At 37.8% G+C, this 17,892-nt stretch overlaps 1 protein-coding gene across 5 annotated transcripts in view; it reads right to left on the reverse strand.

Moving 5' to 3' along the window:
• Positions 1-220: 220 nt before the first annotated feature.
• The window catches only part of ZBTB20 (zinc finger and BTB domain containing 20), a gene marked incomplete at its 5' end in the record, with an annotated part of 843,452 nt that continues 825,780 nt past the window's right edge, over positions 221-17,892 (reverse strand). For all 5 annotated transcript variants that reach the window (XM_081300928.1, XM_081300926.1, XM_081300925.1 and 2 more), the window contains one exon: positions 221-16,865. In XM_081300928.1, coding sequence (XP_081157054.1) covers positions 16,444-16,865 — 422 coding nt within the window. In that variant the 3' untranslated portion in view covers positions 221-16,443. The remainder of the gene's footprint in view (positions 16,866-17,892) is intronic.

Consider the following 17,892-nt stretch of genomic DNA (forward strand, 5'->3'; position numbering starts at 1 on the left):
TCTCTTCCTTGGAAGTTTCTTTCTCTCCATCAGTCTCCAGGTCATGACTACTAAAGACAGTGAACAGTGTCAAGTACTAGCTTGTATTTTTTCTTCTATTTTTTTAAACCCCTCACCAAACCCTAAGTCATAAAGACAATTCAGTAGCTCCTCCAGTGACAGGGTCTCCTGTTAATAGCACTGTGAATGGAAGGAAAACCAAAGTAGTATCCCTTGACCACCAAAAGCATATCCCTTGAGACTACTGTAGTACTTTTGTCTGTGAGAGAGAAGGTTGGGTTCTGGAGATTAAAATCTTTGGTGACAGAACTGGAGTGGGTATGCAAGATTCAAGGAAGAAGTTATTCCCCAAAACCTCAAGAGAAGTATCCTAGAACAGTTAATATGAGTCTATCTTAAAAGGTCAACTATTTCTTTCCATAGCTTTGGTTTGGTGTAGTCATGTCCTCTTAGTGCTTACCCAGTACGTATTTGTTAAGGGCTCTGAATTGAAAGTTTCTTATTTAAAACTGAGATAATGCCTTGAATTCTTAAGGGGTTGCTAATGTAAGTTCTGAAAGATCTCCAGCAAGGCTAACAACTTCTTTAAATTTTTTTTTTTAACTTGGAATGGTAGACTTGGACGGATGGTAAGAAGGAGAGAGAAAAAGACAGATATCAATGTTGTTATTTTAGGAAAAAGGCCTCAATTGAGAGTTTTCAAAATTGATGCCTTCCCATGTGATAGTGTTCAGAGAAATTCAATGTTAGCTGTCAATACAGGTTGTGATCTTTTCTTCCAGAACCAGAAGTTCCCAAAGCTGCCACCCTGGGTTCTGGAAGAGTCCCTTAGCATCTTCACTCTTGTATCATTATTCCCCACACAATCTATTGCTTTTCCTGTGATGAAAGATTCTTTTATTAAGAATTACTAAAGAGCTGTCAAACTGATTGCTTCTAAGATTAAAAAAGCCAATAAAAATAAATCCAACAAAGAAAAGTTAGGAAAAAAAGGAAACCTCAAAGCTAAACTTTTAGGCACTGTTAAGGTCTCTTCTTACTAAGGATAGTCTGTGATGGAGCATATGGTTGGTTCTGATCAGTCCTCCAACCCTTTCTCCAATTTTAAAGTTGGCCTAGCTTGTTTCAAAATAAACCTTTCACCTCACTGTTCTCAGTGTTTATTGCACTGTTCCCTTACTGTCATCCTAAAGGACTCTACCACATGCATGACCTTCCTCTTTGGTTAGCCTAATCTAGGTTTCACCCAGGGATGGAAAAGTATGCTCAGGGTGAAAGGATATCCTAATGTGAACAAGATTATTTATTTATTGTAAGGAGCAGGTACCACTGCCCTCTGTCACACTGAAACATGCACCAGCCAGGGCTACGTGATGAAGACTTCCACATTCAGTTGGCCAGCTTCCTTGCTATCTCAACTCTTAATGAAAGCTTAGCTGGAAACAACATTGGGTAAATTTCTTCTTGAACACCCTCTGTTTGCTGTACAAACCAGCTTTTTTACAATAAGAAAACAAGTTTTTATCAGTGTGGCCGTTTCTAGGCTTGAACAAGGGTTGGCAAAATTCCACAGATTCTCACTAATCCTCCTAAGACCAAGCATGGAAATAACCCTCCATTTTTGCGATGTTTCTCATTTTATACCTTTCCTCTTTCTTTCCTAACACACTTTCTCCAAGCACAAGTAAATACATTTCAGTAGTGCAGTGCAGTGCAGTCAGTCATACTTAGTGCAAAAAAAAAAAAAAAAAAAAAAAAGGGGGACTCAAAGTTCAACCCCAAACAGCTCTTCCTAAAAGATATCAGTGCTACAAAAGTGGGAAATTCAGACTTCACCTTACACTTCTGTGAATCATCTCTTTTGTTGTCCCTGTTTTCAGTTCAAAAGAGAGAAACAACTAGCATGAACCTATGTATTACTCTGTAAAACATGAAGCTGATAGCCAGAAAATAAAGGGAAGTAGTCAAATGAAATCAGGGGTATTATTTAGAAGAGGAAAAGAGCTATTTAATGCAAAGGTCATTAGTGGTTTTTATTTAATGGTTTTTATCATGTCAAATGGCTCCAATACTAAGGGAAATGGGTACAGAAAAAGACAAAAATTTCCTGTTTCCCAAAACAGGTCCTAAATTTAACAATGCTGGGCTCTTATTTTTGAATAGTGCAATCAGCTCCTCTTCAAGGGTTATAGGCAACAGTCACCTTACCTAACACAGAGAGCACTAGGAGTGCTCATTTTCCTACATTGACCACTTTTCCCTTGTTTCATTCCCCTTCTATTCACTTTTTTCCCTGACTACACACAGATATAGATACACACACATACACAGAAATTCTCAAGTCCCCTCTCAGGATAATGGATTGAAAGCTGGTTCAAATAGCTCAATGACACACTCAAGCAAAAAGTACAACTATTAAATATGAAAGAGAATTATTACACCAAAATGAAGATATAGTATTGTATCACTTCTTGTATTTTTTAGCAAGAAAAAAAAACATTCATAGTAGGATTTCTTAAGGAGCTTACTTCTTGCTTAAGATGAATCTAGAATCAGTTTGAGATGTGACAATATGAGTGATTCTGGAGAAATGTTTTGCCTTTGACTCTGTCTCTTCACTTTGTCTGAATTGCTACTCTGCGAATGTGAACCTGCTTGTCTGCTCAGACCCACACATGTGCTGGGAGTTTCAGGTGAATCGCTGTGCAGTTTAGAATAGATTGTACAAACAAAGGAGCATGGCATACTGGGGTCAGCAAAGTATCACTGATTTTCTCTATCATCAGCTTCTCACCTTCGTTTGCCACACAGGATGAGGATTACTAAAAGTCCCTCCTTTCATGTACTCTGAAAATGACAACTCTTTCAACAATAGTGCAAAAGCCAATTTTAATTAGATATATGCAAATTACCCTTAATTTATAGCTTAACAGTTCCCTCAGGAAAATTGAAGTGTAAATCAATGGGACTTAAGGAAGAAATTCAACTGCTGCAAATACCTTTGAGAATTTTCTACGACAAATCTACAGGTGATTCCAAATCAAGATTTGTCCCGAGGATAGCAAAAGTATAGTAACTATCTTTGTTTTGCAAAGATTCTTCTAGAATACACCAAATACACTTCAGTTTATAGCAAAATCTTAATTCAAATTTAAGTCATTATTTTCAGTTATCTTCCTGAATGCTCCTCATGTACCCTGGAAAGCAGATTAGGTATAGGAATAGTCAAGGGTTGCTACAAATTTTTTAGATGAGTTTAAAAGCATTCAGAGAAGTCTTGAATCAATTAAGTGTAGTTATCATACTAACTCATCAGACCATGACAGGCAGCCATGACAAGGAAGAGTTTCAACAAGTTCCTCTGGTAATCCTGAAAGCTGGCTTTAGCAATCCAGGATGGTATAGAATTTGATTCCATCACACTGTCCTGCTTCTTCTCTTTGCTTTGTCTCTGCTCACTTAATTGAAATTGCAACTATTTTAAAGATTGAGTCAAGAATGTAAATTATAGAACAATAGACAGGTTATTAAAAGGTTGTCAGCCTATTTGTAAACTGGGTTGAAAAACAGTATGTATTCAAATGAAGACTAAAATTTCCTTTTTTTAAAAATAGTTTCTCACTTGAATGTTTCTTCCTCTGCGATGATGGGATGTGGACAGGTGAAGTACTAGTGATGCAGTTACAATCTCCCTCTTATGACCATCTCCAGTGCCTGGGTGGTGGGTGAGATGAGAAGCAATGGAGAAATGGAAGTTTCTATTTCAGACCTCATGAACACACAGAGTCTTGGAATTAAGATAAAAGAAATCCATATAATTATAAAAATCTATAGATCAACCGAATTTGACATTTTATTAGCACCCTTTCTTTTTCTTTGCTGGGTATTCTGTACTAGTTGCTAATAAGAAACATCTGTAGGGCAATTGAATTAAATTAATTTATCTCTATCCTTATTCCAGAAAAGATTTGAGAAGGCAAGAAGGATTTGTAGTATAAAATGCATGACCTTCATCTGCAATCAATTCTCATTCTTTGGCGGGAAACCTGTTAGTTTGGGCAAAAAGGATTTCTTCCTCAAGGAATAGTTTTTAACTATTCTATGCTCAAAGCATAGAGAGAATTTCTGTCCTCAAAGTTCTCAAGTGCCATTAGAAAAACAAAGGTTTTTCATGGAGGAACAATTCCTTGATGGTAAGATAGAAGGCTTTTTTGCTAAGGGGAAAATAACTATGGTGGTGGTGGGGATTCATTAGACTGCCCATGGACAGTACCAAATTAAAGGATCAAAATTTTTCACTAACTTGAGAAGAAAAAGGTAAAGGAAAAGAAACAAATCAACAAACAAACTTTACTAAAATACACATTCCTCCAGTTTCAGAATCTAAAAAAAATATAATTATGCTTAAATCAAGGTTTAGAGATAGCAAACAACTGTTTTAATGTGTAGAAGTATTATCCCTTTGCTTTACCATGTTTCACTTTCTTTGAAGGAATTGTATCTGTGCACACTTGTCCTAAAGTCCAGTGCAGAAAATAAACTCGTTTGCTACCAGTCTCAATCTCCTAAGCTATATTTGCAAATACTAAAACTACATATCTGTAAAATGAGATGCAGACTTTCTGAAAGGCATGGGGCGGGGCGGGGAGAAGCAAGCTTTTTATGGGGAAAAAAAGAAAAAAATCCCTCCCTAATCGCCCAAACACTATATACTATAGTGTTTCTGACCATTATTTTGCTGCATTAGTTAATGTTAGGGCTGTTGGTGCTCCTGACAGGTGTCAGCTTGGAAAAACAGGAGGCTCACAAACTATATGAAATTCACATCTTGGAGCTCTAGAATATTAAAAGAGATTTAGACATTAATCTGCGGCTAACACAGGGGTTGTGGTGAGAAGTCCCAGGTATCAGGGTTGAAAGTTTTCTTGGGAAAATGGAAGGAATAATGTCAAAAAGGCAACCTGGCTTAACTGGACCAGATGGGATAGATCAGGACCAGATCCTTTCCTACTACACATATACATGATAATAGTTAAGAATTTAGAAAAGAATCTTTTGTTCCTTCACACAGCAATGCCTGCAAAGAAGGGTATAGGGTATTTTAGGTAAAGAACACTTTAAAAACCAATACCAGGAGTCAGAATGAACAAAAGAAGAGAAAAGAGATAAAACTGATTAGAAGAACATGACAAATGAAAGGCATAGTTTTAAGCAACTTCAATATTGGCTTTAAGAAACATTGTTTTCCTGCTAGATGCATGCCTCAGGAGGTCTTTTGGACCGTCTATTCATTTCCTTGCTCTCTATGGTGAGTTGATGCTACAAATTAGTTTGATTAAGACAAAAGCTGGGTCAAGCCTAAAGTCAAGTAAGAATACATTTATCATATTAAATCTTGATTCTGTTTATTAGTGGGCCAAGCAAGACCTGAAACTATACGCCCTGTGCATTTAAAACCAGGCAATGCTCTACCTGTCACAAGATTTGTCTTTGTATGAGCTGAGGGGCAATGTGGTACCATGGCAAGGACATCAGACTGAAAAGGGAAGACTGTTAAAGGGCTACTGTGAAGAAGATATTAAAAGCATCTGGAAAGGGATATACACAGAATGGTATCAGTCTTCTGGAAAATGATCTGAAGATCAAACAGTTAAAATTCATTGGAATGAGATCTAGCACAATGATAAAATTACATGGTTGAGTATTTCGGAATTGGGCAGTATATACTGTACATCCCTTAGAGTATCCATCCAGCCTTATTAATATTTTCTTTAAGTACATATTAAGTGTATGTTTAAGCCACCTCTGGTTGCAAAATACACTTAACAATCTTTATTGATCTTTTCATACTTAAGTAAATTACTGCTCAAATTTCTAGGCTAACTGATAATTGTTTTTTCAAAAAGGTAATAAGAAATTCTTCCTAATTTTTTCTGCAATACATTTAGGTAGAAGTGGCTTTACTTGTTTGAGAAGAGCTTCAACAGTTACCAAAGTTGTTTTGAAATGTTACCCCTTTCTTTAGATTCCTGTAAATCTAGTCTCTGATAGACATGATGTTTGGTTAAGTATTAGCAGGGGTTGAAATAGTCAACATTAGTGATTTTTCTCTCTCAGAGATGGTCTACTCATATCAAGAATTTGAAAACTGTGGTATTAAAAAAGAAACACAGTAATACTTTTCTCTTTATCTTTGGCCAGATGTGAAGGTGAGAGGAATTAATGATCTCAGCTAGTACAGTTGACATTTAAAACTGTGACTCAGGTCCTCCCACTCTCAAAAGAATATTGACAACTTTTAAAATCTGGAGCTAAAATGAAGACAGGTTTCACTCTGCCTACGAGTTTCAAGTTTATGAACTCATTGCAAGAAGGACATTCAGAATGGGTAGGGGGAAGGAAGAGAAATGAACAGTCAGGGATCAGAATTTAGTACTGGAGTTTTTGAGGGGTCAGTGATGAGACAAATGGTAATTCATAGTAGTCTTAAAAAGAAACAAAAAATAGAGCAGGTTAGGAAAAGGAAAGAGAAATATAATGTGATACAAATTGGATATAATTTGGAGAGTATGTGCTCTCTGGAGAATGAACAGCTTCACTAATGGTCAATTCATAATCATATTTGTCTAGTAGAAATGTGTTTAGTTGAAAATGGAGAACACATTGTTGATTTCACTCTTAGACTCAATGTACACCCTTTCAAAGCAGACTAAGAGTGGGTGGTGCCTTAATGCGTTTCAGGACACTAGGGAGAGCTTGGTCAGGGTAGGGGCAGACACTGGCTGGTCAGGTATGGCAGGCTAGGATGGGATCAGAAATAATCTCTGAGGGAAGACAGAAGAAATGAATTGGTATGCTCACACTGAGAAACCTTAATGTTGGTCTGAGGAAAGAGTTTGATGAATAGCTGTTTTGTTTTGTCCTGAATATAGAATGGCAGGAATTAGACAGGTCTCATGAGCCCAAGATAGATGAAAAGCTGATCCAACTCTGACATTTCCCAGCCATTGGGTTGAAGAGCTTAGGGAAGCTGAAGGAACTCTTTAATCTCGAAACACTATCTAAAAGTAATTCTTATACAGGAAGACAGGATGCCTGACTTCTGAAAGTTCCTTGGGCCTGTTCAAGAGGAAAGGCACCAAATCCCCATCTTACTGGGCAAGAGGAGATTCTGAGGACCAGATACTCAAGAGCCACTATTTTATGGATTCTGAAGATGGAAAAATGTGATATATATTTCTGAGCTCTGTATTAGCCTCTGTCAATAAAAAGTTCCTCAAAGTCTGGGTTTAGTTTAAAAAGAAATCTCCTGGGAAGATGAACACTATATTGCCAAACTACCTCCAGGGAAATGTTGAAGACTTGTTAAAATAATTGTAAGCATATTGAAAACAGAAAGTAGTCAGTAAGGAACTGGTATTTAAAATCAATGTTTGAAAATACAGCTGAGACAACTAGGCATTTCCCTGTCCTGTGCTTCTCACAAGAGCAGCCCTTTGAAATGCAGCCTGTGTTATTTGGTCAGGTTATTGAAGGTTGTGCAGCCCCTTGGTCATATTTTTAGAAGCAAATATAGACAATGACAGTCCTAGAGGGGAAAATCACAGATACATTCATATGCACTTTTGTTCTTCAGATATTGAGAGGGTCAGCTCAACAAGATCACTTAGAATATGAACCCTCTTTGCATTAGCCACACCAAAAAAAAAAAAAAAAAAAAAGTTTTCACTTTCCTACATTTTGCTAAGTCTGAGCTTTAAAAAAATCCTAAAATCCTCTAAAGACAATACTGAAGCTGATAATATAAAAAGCAAACTAGAGCAGTAATGATTATTATTAAATGCACCAGATTAACTGCAGCAGGTTGGTGATGGGTGATATATGCAAAGAAATAATATGTCAATCAACTCATGATCATAGGCAGATTCAAAAGTCAAAATGAATATAATGTAATATATATTTCAATATAGAGTTGTTATATATAGTGTGTATGTTTCTAGGTTTCAGAAATACTGCAATGTAGTGTACTGTACTTAAGTAAGCATACCTAAATAGTAACTCATATTCTTCCACAAAGTCACTAGTACTGTTAATTAAAAACAAAAACAAAAACAAAACTCATTTTTTTTCCAGTAAAAAGAAATACCTGTGATTACAGTCACAGACTTCTTTTGGATATAGAAAGACAATATACATTTTTTAATAACAAAAAAGTTGCAATTGTAAGTAGCCTTACTTCATGGGGTGGGGGAAGTCACCAAAATAGAAGAGGAAAGAAAAATGTCCTCTGAAATCTGTAAAGTAAAAATAATCTACGTGTCATAAAAAACAATAAACCATCTAGAAAAAGGAGGGCATGAAGTCAAAAAACTGAATCTGACTGTTTCCAGACCACCAAGCCATAAGAGTCAGCTACAAGAGCCAGGTCCATTTATCCAGTATATTACACTAGAGTGACATTCTACTTTAATGTTTGAGATGGACAAGAGCCATCAATTCTTAGAGATTTCCCTCAAATATTCCCCTGATAGTCTATTGGTTTGCTAGACATGGTAAACAACCCACTCCTGGAAAGACTTTGGCAAAGGCCACACTGGTTTCAGGAGACAGTTTGTGAATGATGACAAGATCCTGCAAATGCAGGCAGCATTAGGAAGGTTTCATCTGGGAGTCAAAATGCACATGTGGGCTCTTGTGTGTGAGTGTGTGCATACACTGGGTTTCAGAAAAGAAAGAAATGGAGGCCTCTGAGCCATGGATGGCTCAAGCCAAAGTTTGCATGGGCCTTGCCTGCCTGACTTCAATATCCCTCCTGCTCCAAGAGACCTGGTAAGGTGCCCTCAATTGCTACTCCCTCTGTTCTGCTCCCCAGTTGGGTGCTTATGTTTCACCTTCTTCTGGAGGAAAACAGCATGTCCCTGTAGGTTTTCTGTGGGTCAACAAACTACTTTAATTTCTTCCAATTCCAGAACACTGCAAAAGGCAAGAGTGGGCAGGTGACTACTTCCTGGGAAGGGAGCCACAAATTTGGGCACAATAGTGGGAAGGGACAACTGCATCTATGTACCAGGACCTCTGCTTGTGTGTGCTTCTTTTGAGAGGTACACACACACTCCCAGACAACAATAAATATAAACAAACACACACATGCACATACACATCAGTAAATCCAATAGAAGTGTAGCATTTTTTTTCAAGTTTCTCATCAAAGGGCTAAGTAGAAATTATTGATGGTTGGGCTCCTTCAGAATGCCCTTAAGCCTCATCACAGATACTGATGTACCCAACTAAGGCAACAGAGCAGAAGCGGGTATGTGAGATATGTTAGACCTTTGACTTCTATCTGGAATTCCAAAATCTCTCTTGCTGTCACTAGAGAATATGAATGTGGAATAGTTTTGAACTAAGAGCACCTCACACTGCATATGCACATGCATGTGCACATGCATGATGTACAGACATTCTGGACAATAGCTCTGCCACACTGGATGAGTTAAGACCCTTTCATTACTAGAATCTACATATAAACTGCAATGATGTTGTGGGTACCTGTTGAAAATGGGGTTAATTTTTTTTTTTCTGTCTTAGGTGTATCAGCCTCTCATTGAGGCATTCTGAACCAAGGAATCTCTGAATCTGAAGAGGGTTAAGTAGGGACTCTTATATCCCAAACAGATATCCCAGAAGCTGAGACTCTCAGGATGGTGGCTAGATTTTGTTCATGATCTGCAGATTATGCTCTGTCACTGAAGATGTGCAATTTCAGAGTTTGCACTTACAAAGAACCACCAGATAAAACAGATGCACTCCAAAACCCAAAGGGAAAAGAGTTGAGAGATATACACCAAAAAGAAAGCTTTTGGTTGGGATTGTTCTCCCTGTTAAGAAAATATTTGAAACCGGCATCCCAGGGACATGTGATCATGCTTTATGGGAGTCACTATTTAGCAATATGATGTTTGTTTTACATTCAGTCCAGACCTATCGATGAAAATGAGTAGAGAGAAAATACCAGCCACTTCCTGAGAATGGCCAACTCTGGACAACTTTGGTGCCTTCCCAAGAAGTCACTGCTTCTAGAGTCCTCAGTCATAACAGGGCTTATTTTTGCCATAATGCAACTACTAAAAAGCAAGAAATGTCCATTTCTTCACAGTCTTCCAATTTCTGTGTCTTTTGTCCTCTTCCCTGGGAGTTCTGACTTAAGGCAATAATTCTGTACTATAAGTGGCTACTTGTGAAAATACCTTAACTGAGGTCACTTCAGATTAGATAATTTAGTCTGAAAGTATTCTGTCTATGGAGCAACAGGTGGGGCCTAAAGAAGCTACTGGAATGACAGATTGTTTCAGTGGTGTGGAAAGATTATTTTTCTTGTTTTGACCCAGGGCATTTTTACCTCTCATTCAGTGAGGAGGAAACACTTAGTTCTGGAAAAGAACTAGTGCTATGCAGCAGTCATCTTCTACCTATTTGCCCTAAAAAGAATGGAAAAATACTACTGTTTCATTGTCACTTCCTGGGATCTGCTCATATACACCTCTGACTACTATGGATTCAGTGTTCAAGGAGGAAAAAAAGGTCTTCTGAGACTTAGAAAATCTTTGGGGTATTGTGGTCAGGCTGATCATCTTGATACCCAATGCTAGAAATGATGCTTTGGATTAATAGTTTCCACATGCTGTGTTTACAGGAACACGAAGTCACCACAATCTTTCCTCTTGGAGGGGTTTAAATGGCATCAGAAATAAGAATGTTATGCAGAAAGCCTTTGGAAATAAAATATATATATTCTCTCCAAAGGGCCTCTTTTTTTGTGCCCCCTTTCTGTCCTCCTATGTAGTTAGAGCACTGGGCAGAGATTGCTTTGGAAAGTTTGCCCCACGTAATCTATTTTCTGTGTACCTAAGGAAACAACACTTTTCTTTAGAAAAACATGGAAAGGAGAAAAAGGTTGTGATGGTCCCATTGGGAAGTGCTGTCTAGTTTCAGAAAGCCCCGTGACTGGGTCCATTCAAGGCTTTCTGATTCACTGAAGACTGAGAGGGGGAACCTGGGCCACTGGGTCATTTTGCTTTCTCTGTGGTCTTAAGGGGTCTATTGAAATTCTCGTGCACCCTCTTTTGTTTGTGGCTATGTCACTTGGTTCTGTCTCTGGTGTTCTATTTTTTTCTCCCTTTCATTATTATTTTTTAATTTCTTTTTTCTGGGGAACAAAATTGATTATTTAAATAATGTTCTTTTCTAATGAGTAAAGAAGTTTCTCAGAGTCAGAAATCATTCAAAAGAAACTCTGTTGACCCTACCCAAGGAAAAACCCAGAGATTTCTCTAAGTACCTCTTGCCAAATTTCCTAGTTTTGCTATTGGATGTTTCCTGGTTTAGTATTGTCAAATTCTGAATATATTTTGCAATTCTTTTGTTCTCTTCCCCAGAGCTTCCATTACCCTGGACTTCAACTCATTACTAAATTAATAAATTCTTTTAGAAGATTTCTTTTAAGAATCAAGTCACAACAGAAAGAGCCTCCTCCTGTTCTCGGTCCCCAGGGCATCTCAGGTTGTGTCTGCTTCTGCATGTCACCTTCCTTTTGTTCCCTGTCTGCAGCATACACCGGCTATAGCAGAGGCAGGTCTGATGCCACCATCTGATGTCTTTTCTGCAGAATCATATATCCCCTGCCCCCAGCCCCAACTAATCAAATAACATCTTCAGAAACAACAGAGGAATGTTCCAGGAGGGGCACATCTATCGTGCCCAGCCAGATCTACCTCACTTCCCCCTTTCCTAAGGGCAAAAGGTGTTAGAAGCATCACCGAGTTTTCTCTACAAGTAAGCAATGTGAGCCTTTATTATGTTTTCCTGGGGATCTGAGGGATTTGATAAGGGACACACCTCATTTTTGATTGTGTGACGAGAGAAAACACTGATTTGGTGGCATGAGCAGGGTACATAGTGCTTATGTGTTTGCATGATGGAAGTATTTGTGGGGCAAGGTGTTAGAACTTAAAGTGACACAAACACAGAGGAAGCCTCTTCGTTTTTCATTATCAGAATGCACAAATTCTCCCTGTTCATAGGTTTGAAAAGGTTTTCTTGGTTCTTATAGAATATTATGATGATACAAATGAAACCTCTGTGACTTCTTAATAAAGAAACCCCAAGTCTTTCTAAGGCTAAGAGCTACTGTTACCTCTTAAGGTGGCTAGGAGAAGGGAATGGTCTGCACCTGTGAATGAGCTGGGAATTCACTATGCATACTCTGGACACAAATAAATTCAAAGTATTAGGAACTCGGGAAGGGAGAGGTCTATAAAAGTGTTATAAGGAGTGAAAGTTTACAACTCAATTAAAATATATAGTAAAAAATAATTCAATTTTTTCTGGGGGGAGGGTGCTGGCTTGTTTTTCAATCTTTCCCTATTGTAGAACCCATGTGTTATAATTATTTCATTTTTAGGGTTACATTTTATATACTTAGGGGGTCTTTTATGCACAAATATTGGTGTTTAATAGGAAAAAAATTGCCCACTATACTGAGATACTACCAATGTTTTTGGTGCAAGAAGATTTTATTTTTCATAGAGTATATCTTAATGTCTTGAGATAAACACTCCCTTTGGACTTTTTCCCTTTCTTTTGTCCAGCAAATTCTTTTCAAAACTATAAATTGCTAAAAAATGTTCTTTTCCATGCCAGTTCTTGTTCCCTGTACTCCTCTTAAGAGGTCTTAAATTTGGAAGATCTGCTTCAATCTTATCTTTTTCCTGGCTATTAAAAGGAATTTTCTTTTCTTTTAGTACTGATAGCATTCTAGGTTCAAGGTCTAAATGTAAGAAATTATAGGATTTAAACTAAAAAACAAAAAACAAAAACAAAAACTAAAGAATCCATAATGATTCTCTGATCTTGAGGCCAAATATGTTTTTCTATTGCCTGAGATATTTGTGATGGTTTATTTGTGATTGTGGGTTAGCAATCTGAAAGCATCTACATTCTTTCGAAATAGGTACAGACTTGTTTATTTTCTAAATGTGGGTCAATCTGGAAAGCAGCTCTTTAGAGGCCAGACATACAGCAATAGCCTCTCAGAAGCTTCTTTGCTCCCCCAGGATAGAATTCCCACTCCAATTTAGTTTCCTCCTGTTCTCAAAGAACAATTTGTCAATTATTTTAGGCTGCATGTTTGGGAGGAAAAGACACAGTGGGAACAAGTCTATGCCATCCAAACCTGGTGGTCCATTTTGTGGTGATTAAATCACTAACAATTCTTTTGGGGCCCCCAATATTTTTTTTTTAAAGAGATACTTTCTTTACCAGGAAAGAATGAACATTAGGGCTTCAAGTCACTTGTAGTTTTTTCTTTACATGCTCTACAACAAAAGGTGGATTTTAACCCACTTGCTTACCTTTTTTAGAACAGCAAATTAGCATTAAGGCAAATGGGTCTCCCCCAGATTTGAGAAGCAGTCAGCTAAACATGACCCAAACAGCACTCAAAATCAGCTTTTCTGGAGATATTATGATTCTGCCTACTAAGGTGAGCATAAAGACACTTTTTAAATCTATTACTGTCAAATAATTGAAAATATTTTAAAGTGTCTTTTGGCCTTCTTTCATTTGAAAGATGCTGAATGATTTCACATCATTTTCCTTTAAAATTTTTCCCTTCAATTTTAATCTTTTATTTTATGGGTTGAATGACTTGTTTTCCAAAATATCAAGCAATTCCATGGCATAGTTAATTAATGCTCCCTCTATTGGTGGCTAATGGAAATATTAGAGTCAATATTGATATTTTAAAAGGCAAAATTGGCAATAGAAAAATGGACTTTTCATATATCTGAAGCTGTTTCTCATTGACTTTTACAGGTCAGTTTTAGATACAGTGTCCTTGGTAGAATTCCTCTTAGAAATCATAATGGGTGATTCTCAGTAGCCAGTTTACCATCCAAGTCTACTTTAAAACTTCTAGCAAAATATCTACCGTAGGACAAATCAAACTCACAAATACTCCAGTTGCACGAATTCTACTAAACATCACAAAGAACTTATGGAAAACATCCAAGTTAAACAAATGTCTAAAATATATGAATAAAACCAATTTAGTCATTATAGAGTTGCTTGCCTTGGAAGATTTTCCCTCATGTGCTGCATGGACTTTGTAAATAAAACACAGGAAAATTAGAAGAAAAATTAAATTAAAATGTAGAGTAATTTTGAATCTAAAATATCCTCCCCTTTCTTTTTAAAGTTGTAGTTTAATGTTTTTGCTTTGTTTCAAGATTGACTTTTCCCTTTAAGTATGTTAAAATATGCCTGCTGTTCACTTTGGGAGTATTATTAGGTTTAAAAAGTTCTATTTTTGTTGGAAATAGAAAACCATGGAAAAATCTCTATGATGATATCTTGATTAGACCGAGGAGAGAAATCCCAACTAGGAAGAGAGAGTGGCACCTGGAAAGATACAGTAGATTGGTGGCCTTTTGAATGGTGGATGTTGGCATCAGGAAAATGGTTGATTTCCCTAAGACTTTTCCAAAAAGCAAAGATTAATAACTCATCTAATGAATTATCTTCTTATTTAGCCCTCGTAGCCATGGTGGAAAGAGTCAGAAGGTGACATCAGAAAGGAAGAAAGTAATTTTGGCATCAACGTGTCATATTTTGTAACAGGCTTCTCATAGCGGTGCTTGTAAGGTTCTGAAGGGGGAAGGAGGTATGGGCTCTGTGAAGTCCTCCTCCTGGCTGACCACAAAAGAGACAAACCCATTTGTCAAGACATCTAGACTACTAGTGTTTCATCAAAGAAAAAAGCAGTCAACAGAAACTCTAGATTCATAAGAGCTCAATGAAATATTGGAGAAGCAAGAAAACTGCTTCTAAAAGATAAAGTCCCTCCCATGAAAGAGAACAGAATTCTAGATGGATCAGTGAAAAAAAATATTCAGTGGAGCAACTTAAGCTTGCTAAAAGTCAAAAAACTACATATCAAAATACAAAGCAGCAGTTCAAATTACAGCAGGGATGGGTGGGCTACAGAGGCCCTCATCAACCCAGGCAATACTTAAAATAATAAAAATTAAGAAAAATAAAAAAAATATGAAGAAAATAACCTTCCTCTCTTTCAAATATAACTTTAGTTGCCTTTAATTCTTTCTATCTGGAAGCAGTATCGCTAACCTTAACAGTCTTGACTTACCAAAAAAATATATATATGTGTGTGAAATAAAATAAAAGAGAAGGGATTGGTGGCAGTGTATGCAAAACCAAAATGAAAAAAAAATTACTTTTAACAATCTTACTTTTTTGTTTTTTTTTTACACAAATACTGTTGTAAATATATTAAAAAAATCAGCATTCTATCTGGTAAACGTCACTTTTGCCCCTCTATAAAATTTTGAATTAAAAAAGCCTCGAGAACTTTTTATTGTTCCCCCCACCCTCCATTCCTTTCTTTTTCTCTTCCACAAGAATATATCCTGACACTTTTTCTTTTTTCTTTTTTTTTCTTTTTTTGCAAAGATTGTTGGAAATAATCCTTCTCTTGTACCTAGAAACATAGGTGCAAATCTCTGATATCTTTGTTTTATCTGCATTTCTGCCTTTCATGAAAGTCCCTCTTGATTGTGCTGAGGCTGAGGCTCAGCGAAGACACTGAATAAATACGATAGCCACTGTTGCTTGTTGCTTCTCCAAGTCTTCCTGGCTTCTGCTGAGAGGGGGGATGTGGAGGAGGTGAGCCAGGTGTGCGGACACGGCAGAATCTGGGGGAGAAGGCTGCCATTCCAGGTTCTTTCCCACACTCCTGAACCCACTTCCCCCTGCCACCCCCACAGCCCTTTTATGAAATCAGACAACGTGGTAGGTGGAAAACAGCAGGGCCTTTCCTCTGGGTTTTCAACCAGAAGTGACATTCCACAGTTTTAACTGGTTACTGTAAAGTCCAAGCGGCCAGAATTGTGAAAATGTCCACTGAAACACTGCAAGCGGTGTACTTAAAGACAGTAGGCCTTTTAGATTTTGTTATATATTTTGTAGTGCTCTTCACAAGTGAAAAAAAATTTTTCTTTTCTTTTTTTTTTTTTTTTACTTTTTTAAAAGATTTTTTTTTTTTTTTTTTTTGTAAAGAAGGGTTGTATTTAGAGGCCAGTAGCTAGAGATCCAACCAGTGGACCTCCTGAAGTACTACCAGGCCTTAAGGCCACCATCCGAGGGAGACTGGGAAAACTATTATTCACCCGGCCTCCGGAAATGTAATGTACCAGCAGGCAAAAAACAGTTCTTCATGTAGTACAAAATGAAAAGAAACAAAAACAAAAACAGAAAGTAAAAACGAAACCAAAACATTTCTTAAATTCTAGTGCCATAGCTTTTTTGTTTGTTTATTTCTTTTTGTTTGTTTGTTTTGTTTTGTTCATAAGAAAGAGAGAAAGATACTACTTATCCGTCAGACACATGCATCCTCATGTGGTCGTTGAACTGCTCGATTTGGTCAAACTTTGCTGGGCAGACGGAGCAGACGTAAGTGGTCCCCTCTGTGCAGGCCACCACGCCAGGGGGACCAGCGCGGACACCTGGGGGTGTGCCCGCTGGAGGGGTCCCGTTGCTGGCACTGTGCAGGGCCACATGTCGCTCCAAGAGGGTCTTGTGGGAGAACTTCTTTTTGCAGATGTAGCACTCATAGGACTTCTCCCCTCGGTGGAGGCGCATATGCACATTGAGGGAGCTCTTCTGGGTGAAGCGCTTGTTGCAGATACTACACTGGTATGCTCTCACTCCTGTGTGTGTCACCATGTGCTTGATAAGGTAATCCTTTAAGGAGAAAGAGCGCCAACAGATGCTGCATTGGTGGGGCTTCTCACCTGTGGGTGTGGGAAGAGACAGCAAGCAGGACACAGCGAGACACAGGCAAGGTGGGAGAATGAGAGACAGAAAAACAAGACAACAAAAAAGAAAAAATAAAACAATTATAAAAAATAAAATCTGATTGTCGAATGAGTCATCCTTGACTGGAAAGATCCAGGCCTTCTTGGGCTTTCCTGTTCAGAGAAATCTTGTGCTAAAGGATGCCAGATCACCAAATAAATTTTCCATGTCCCCATGCCAAAAACCAGCTGTCTTGGAAAGCTACAAGATACTCCCCACTAAAAGTCTTCAAAGTCATTCATTCTGTGGCGAAGAGGGAGGGCTGCTTAATAAGGGCTCATTTTCAGTGTCATCATTAGGGATTTAACTGTTTACCCTTTAACATTATCAAACAAATATAAGAAATAAGAGAAAGATTCTTGGAACAGGGGGCTCTAGAATCTCTGGGAATTAGAAATATTGATCATATAGTTTGGATCTTTTGGGAAAGATTCCCCCTCTCCCCCCTCCACTGTTTTGCCTAGTAAATGTTCCTATGACAAATGTAAGTCTGGAAAAGATTTGCCAATATAGGAATATGTCGTTCTGAAGAGTTAGGCTTTCTCTTTTACCTCTTTTAAGGTAGAAATGTTCCTAAGATGTAACTAAAGAGTTAACTGGCTCTTCTGCACTGACTATACTGAGCAGAGATTGGCTTTGCCAGGGGTGGAAGTTGAGGGGGTGCTGGAGAACACCATGATCTTAGAGTCAAATGGCCCTGTTCAAGTCTAGGCACCAACACACTGTATGCCACTTGACAAATCACTATATGCCTCCGAGGTATACAGTTTTACTTACCTCATTGTGCTGGTGTTGACATAAAATACATATGAAATCACTTTGCAGACCACCAAGGGCGGTGTGGGAATACTTGCATGGTATTCTTATTACAAGGCCACCTCCTTCCCCATTAAATGGTTCCATATGCTTTTTGAACTCTTAGGTCAATTTCTAAAATAGTTTTTTCTGTCTCTTTCTTTTTTC

The sequence above is a fragment of the Spermophilus citellus genome, assembly GCF_964194105.1.
Source record: "Spermophilus citellus genome assembly, chromosome: 7".
Classification (NCBI taxonomy): Eukaryota; Metazoa; Chordata; class Mammalia; order Rodentia; family Sciuridae; genus Spermophilus; species Spermophilus citellus.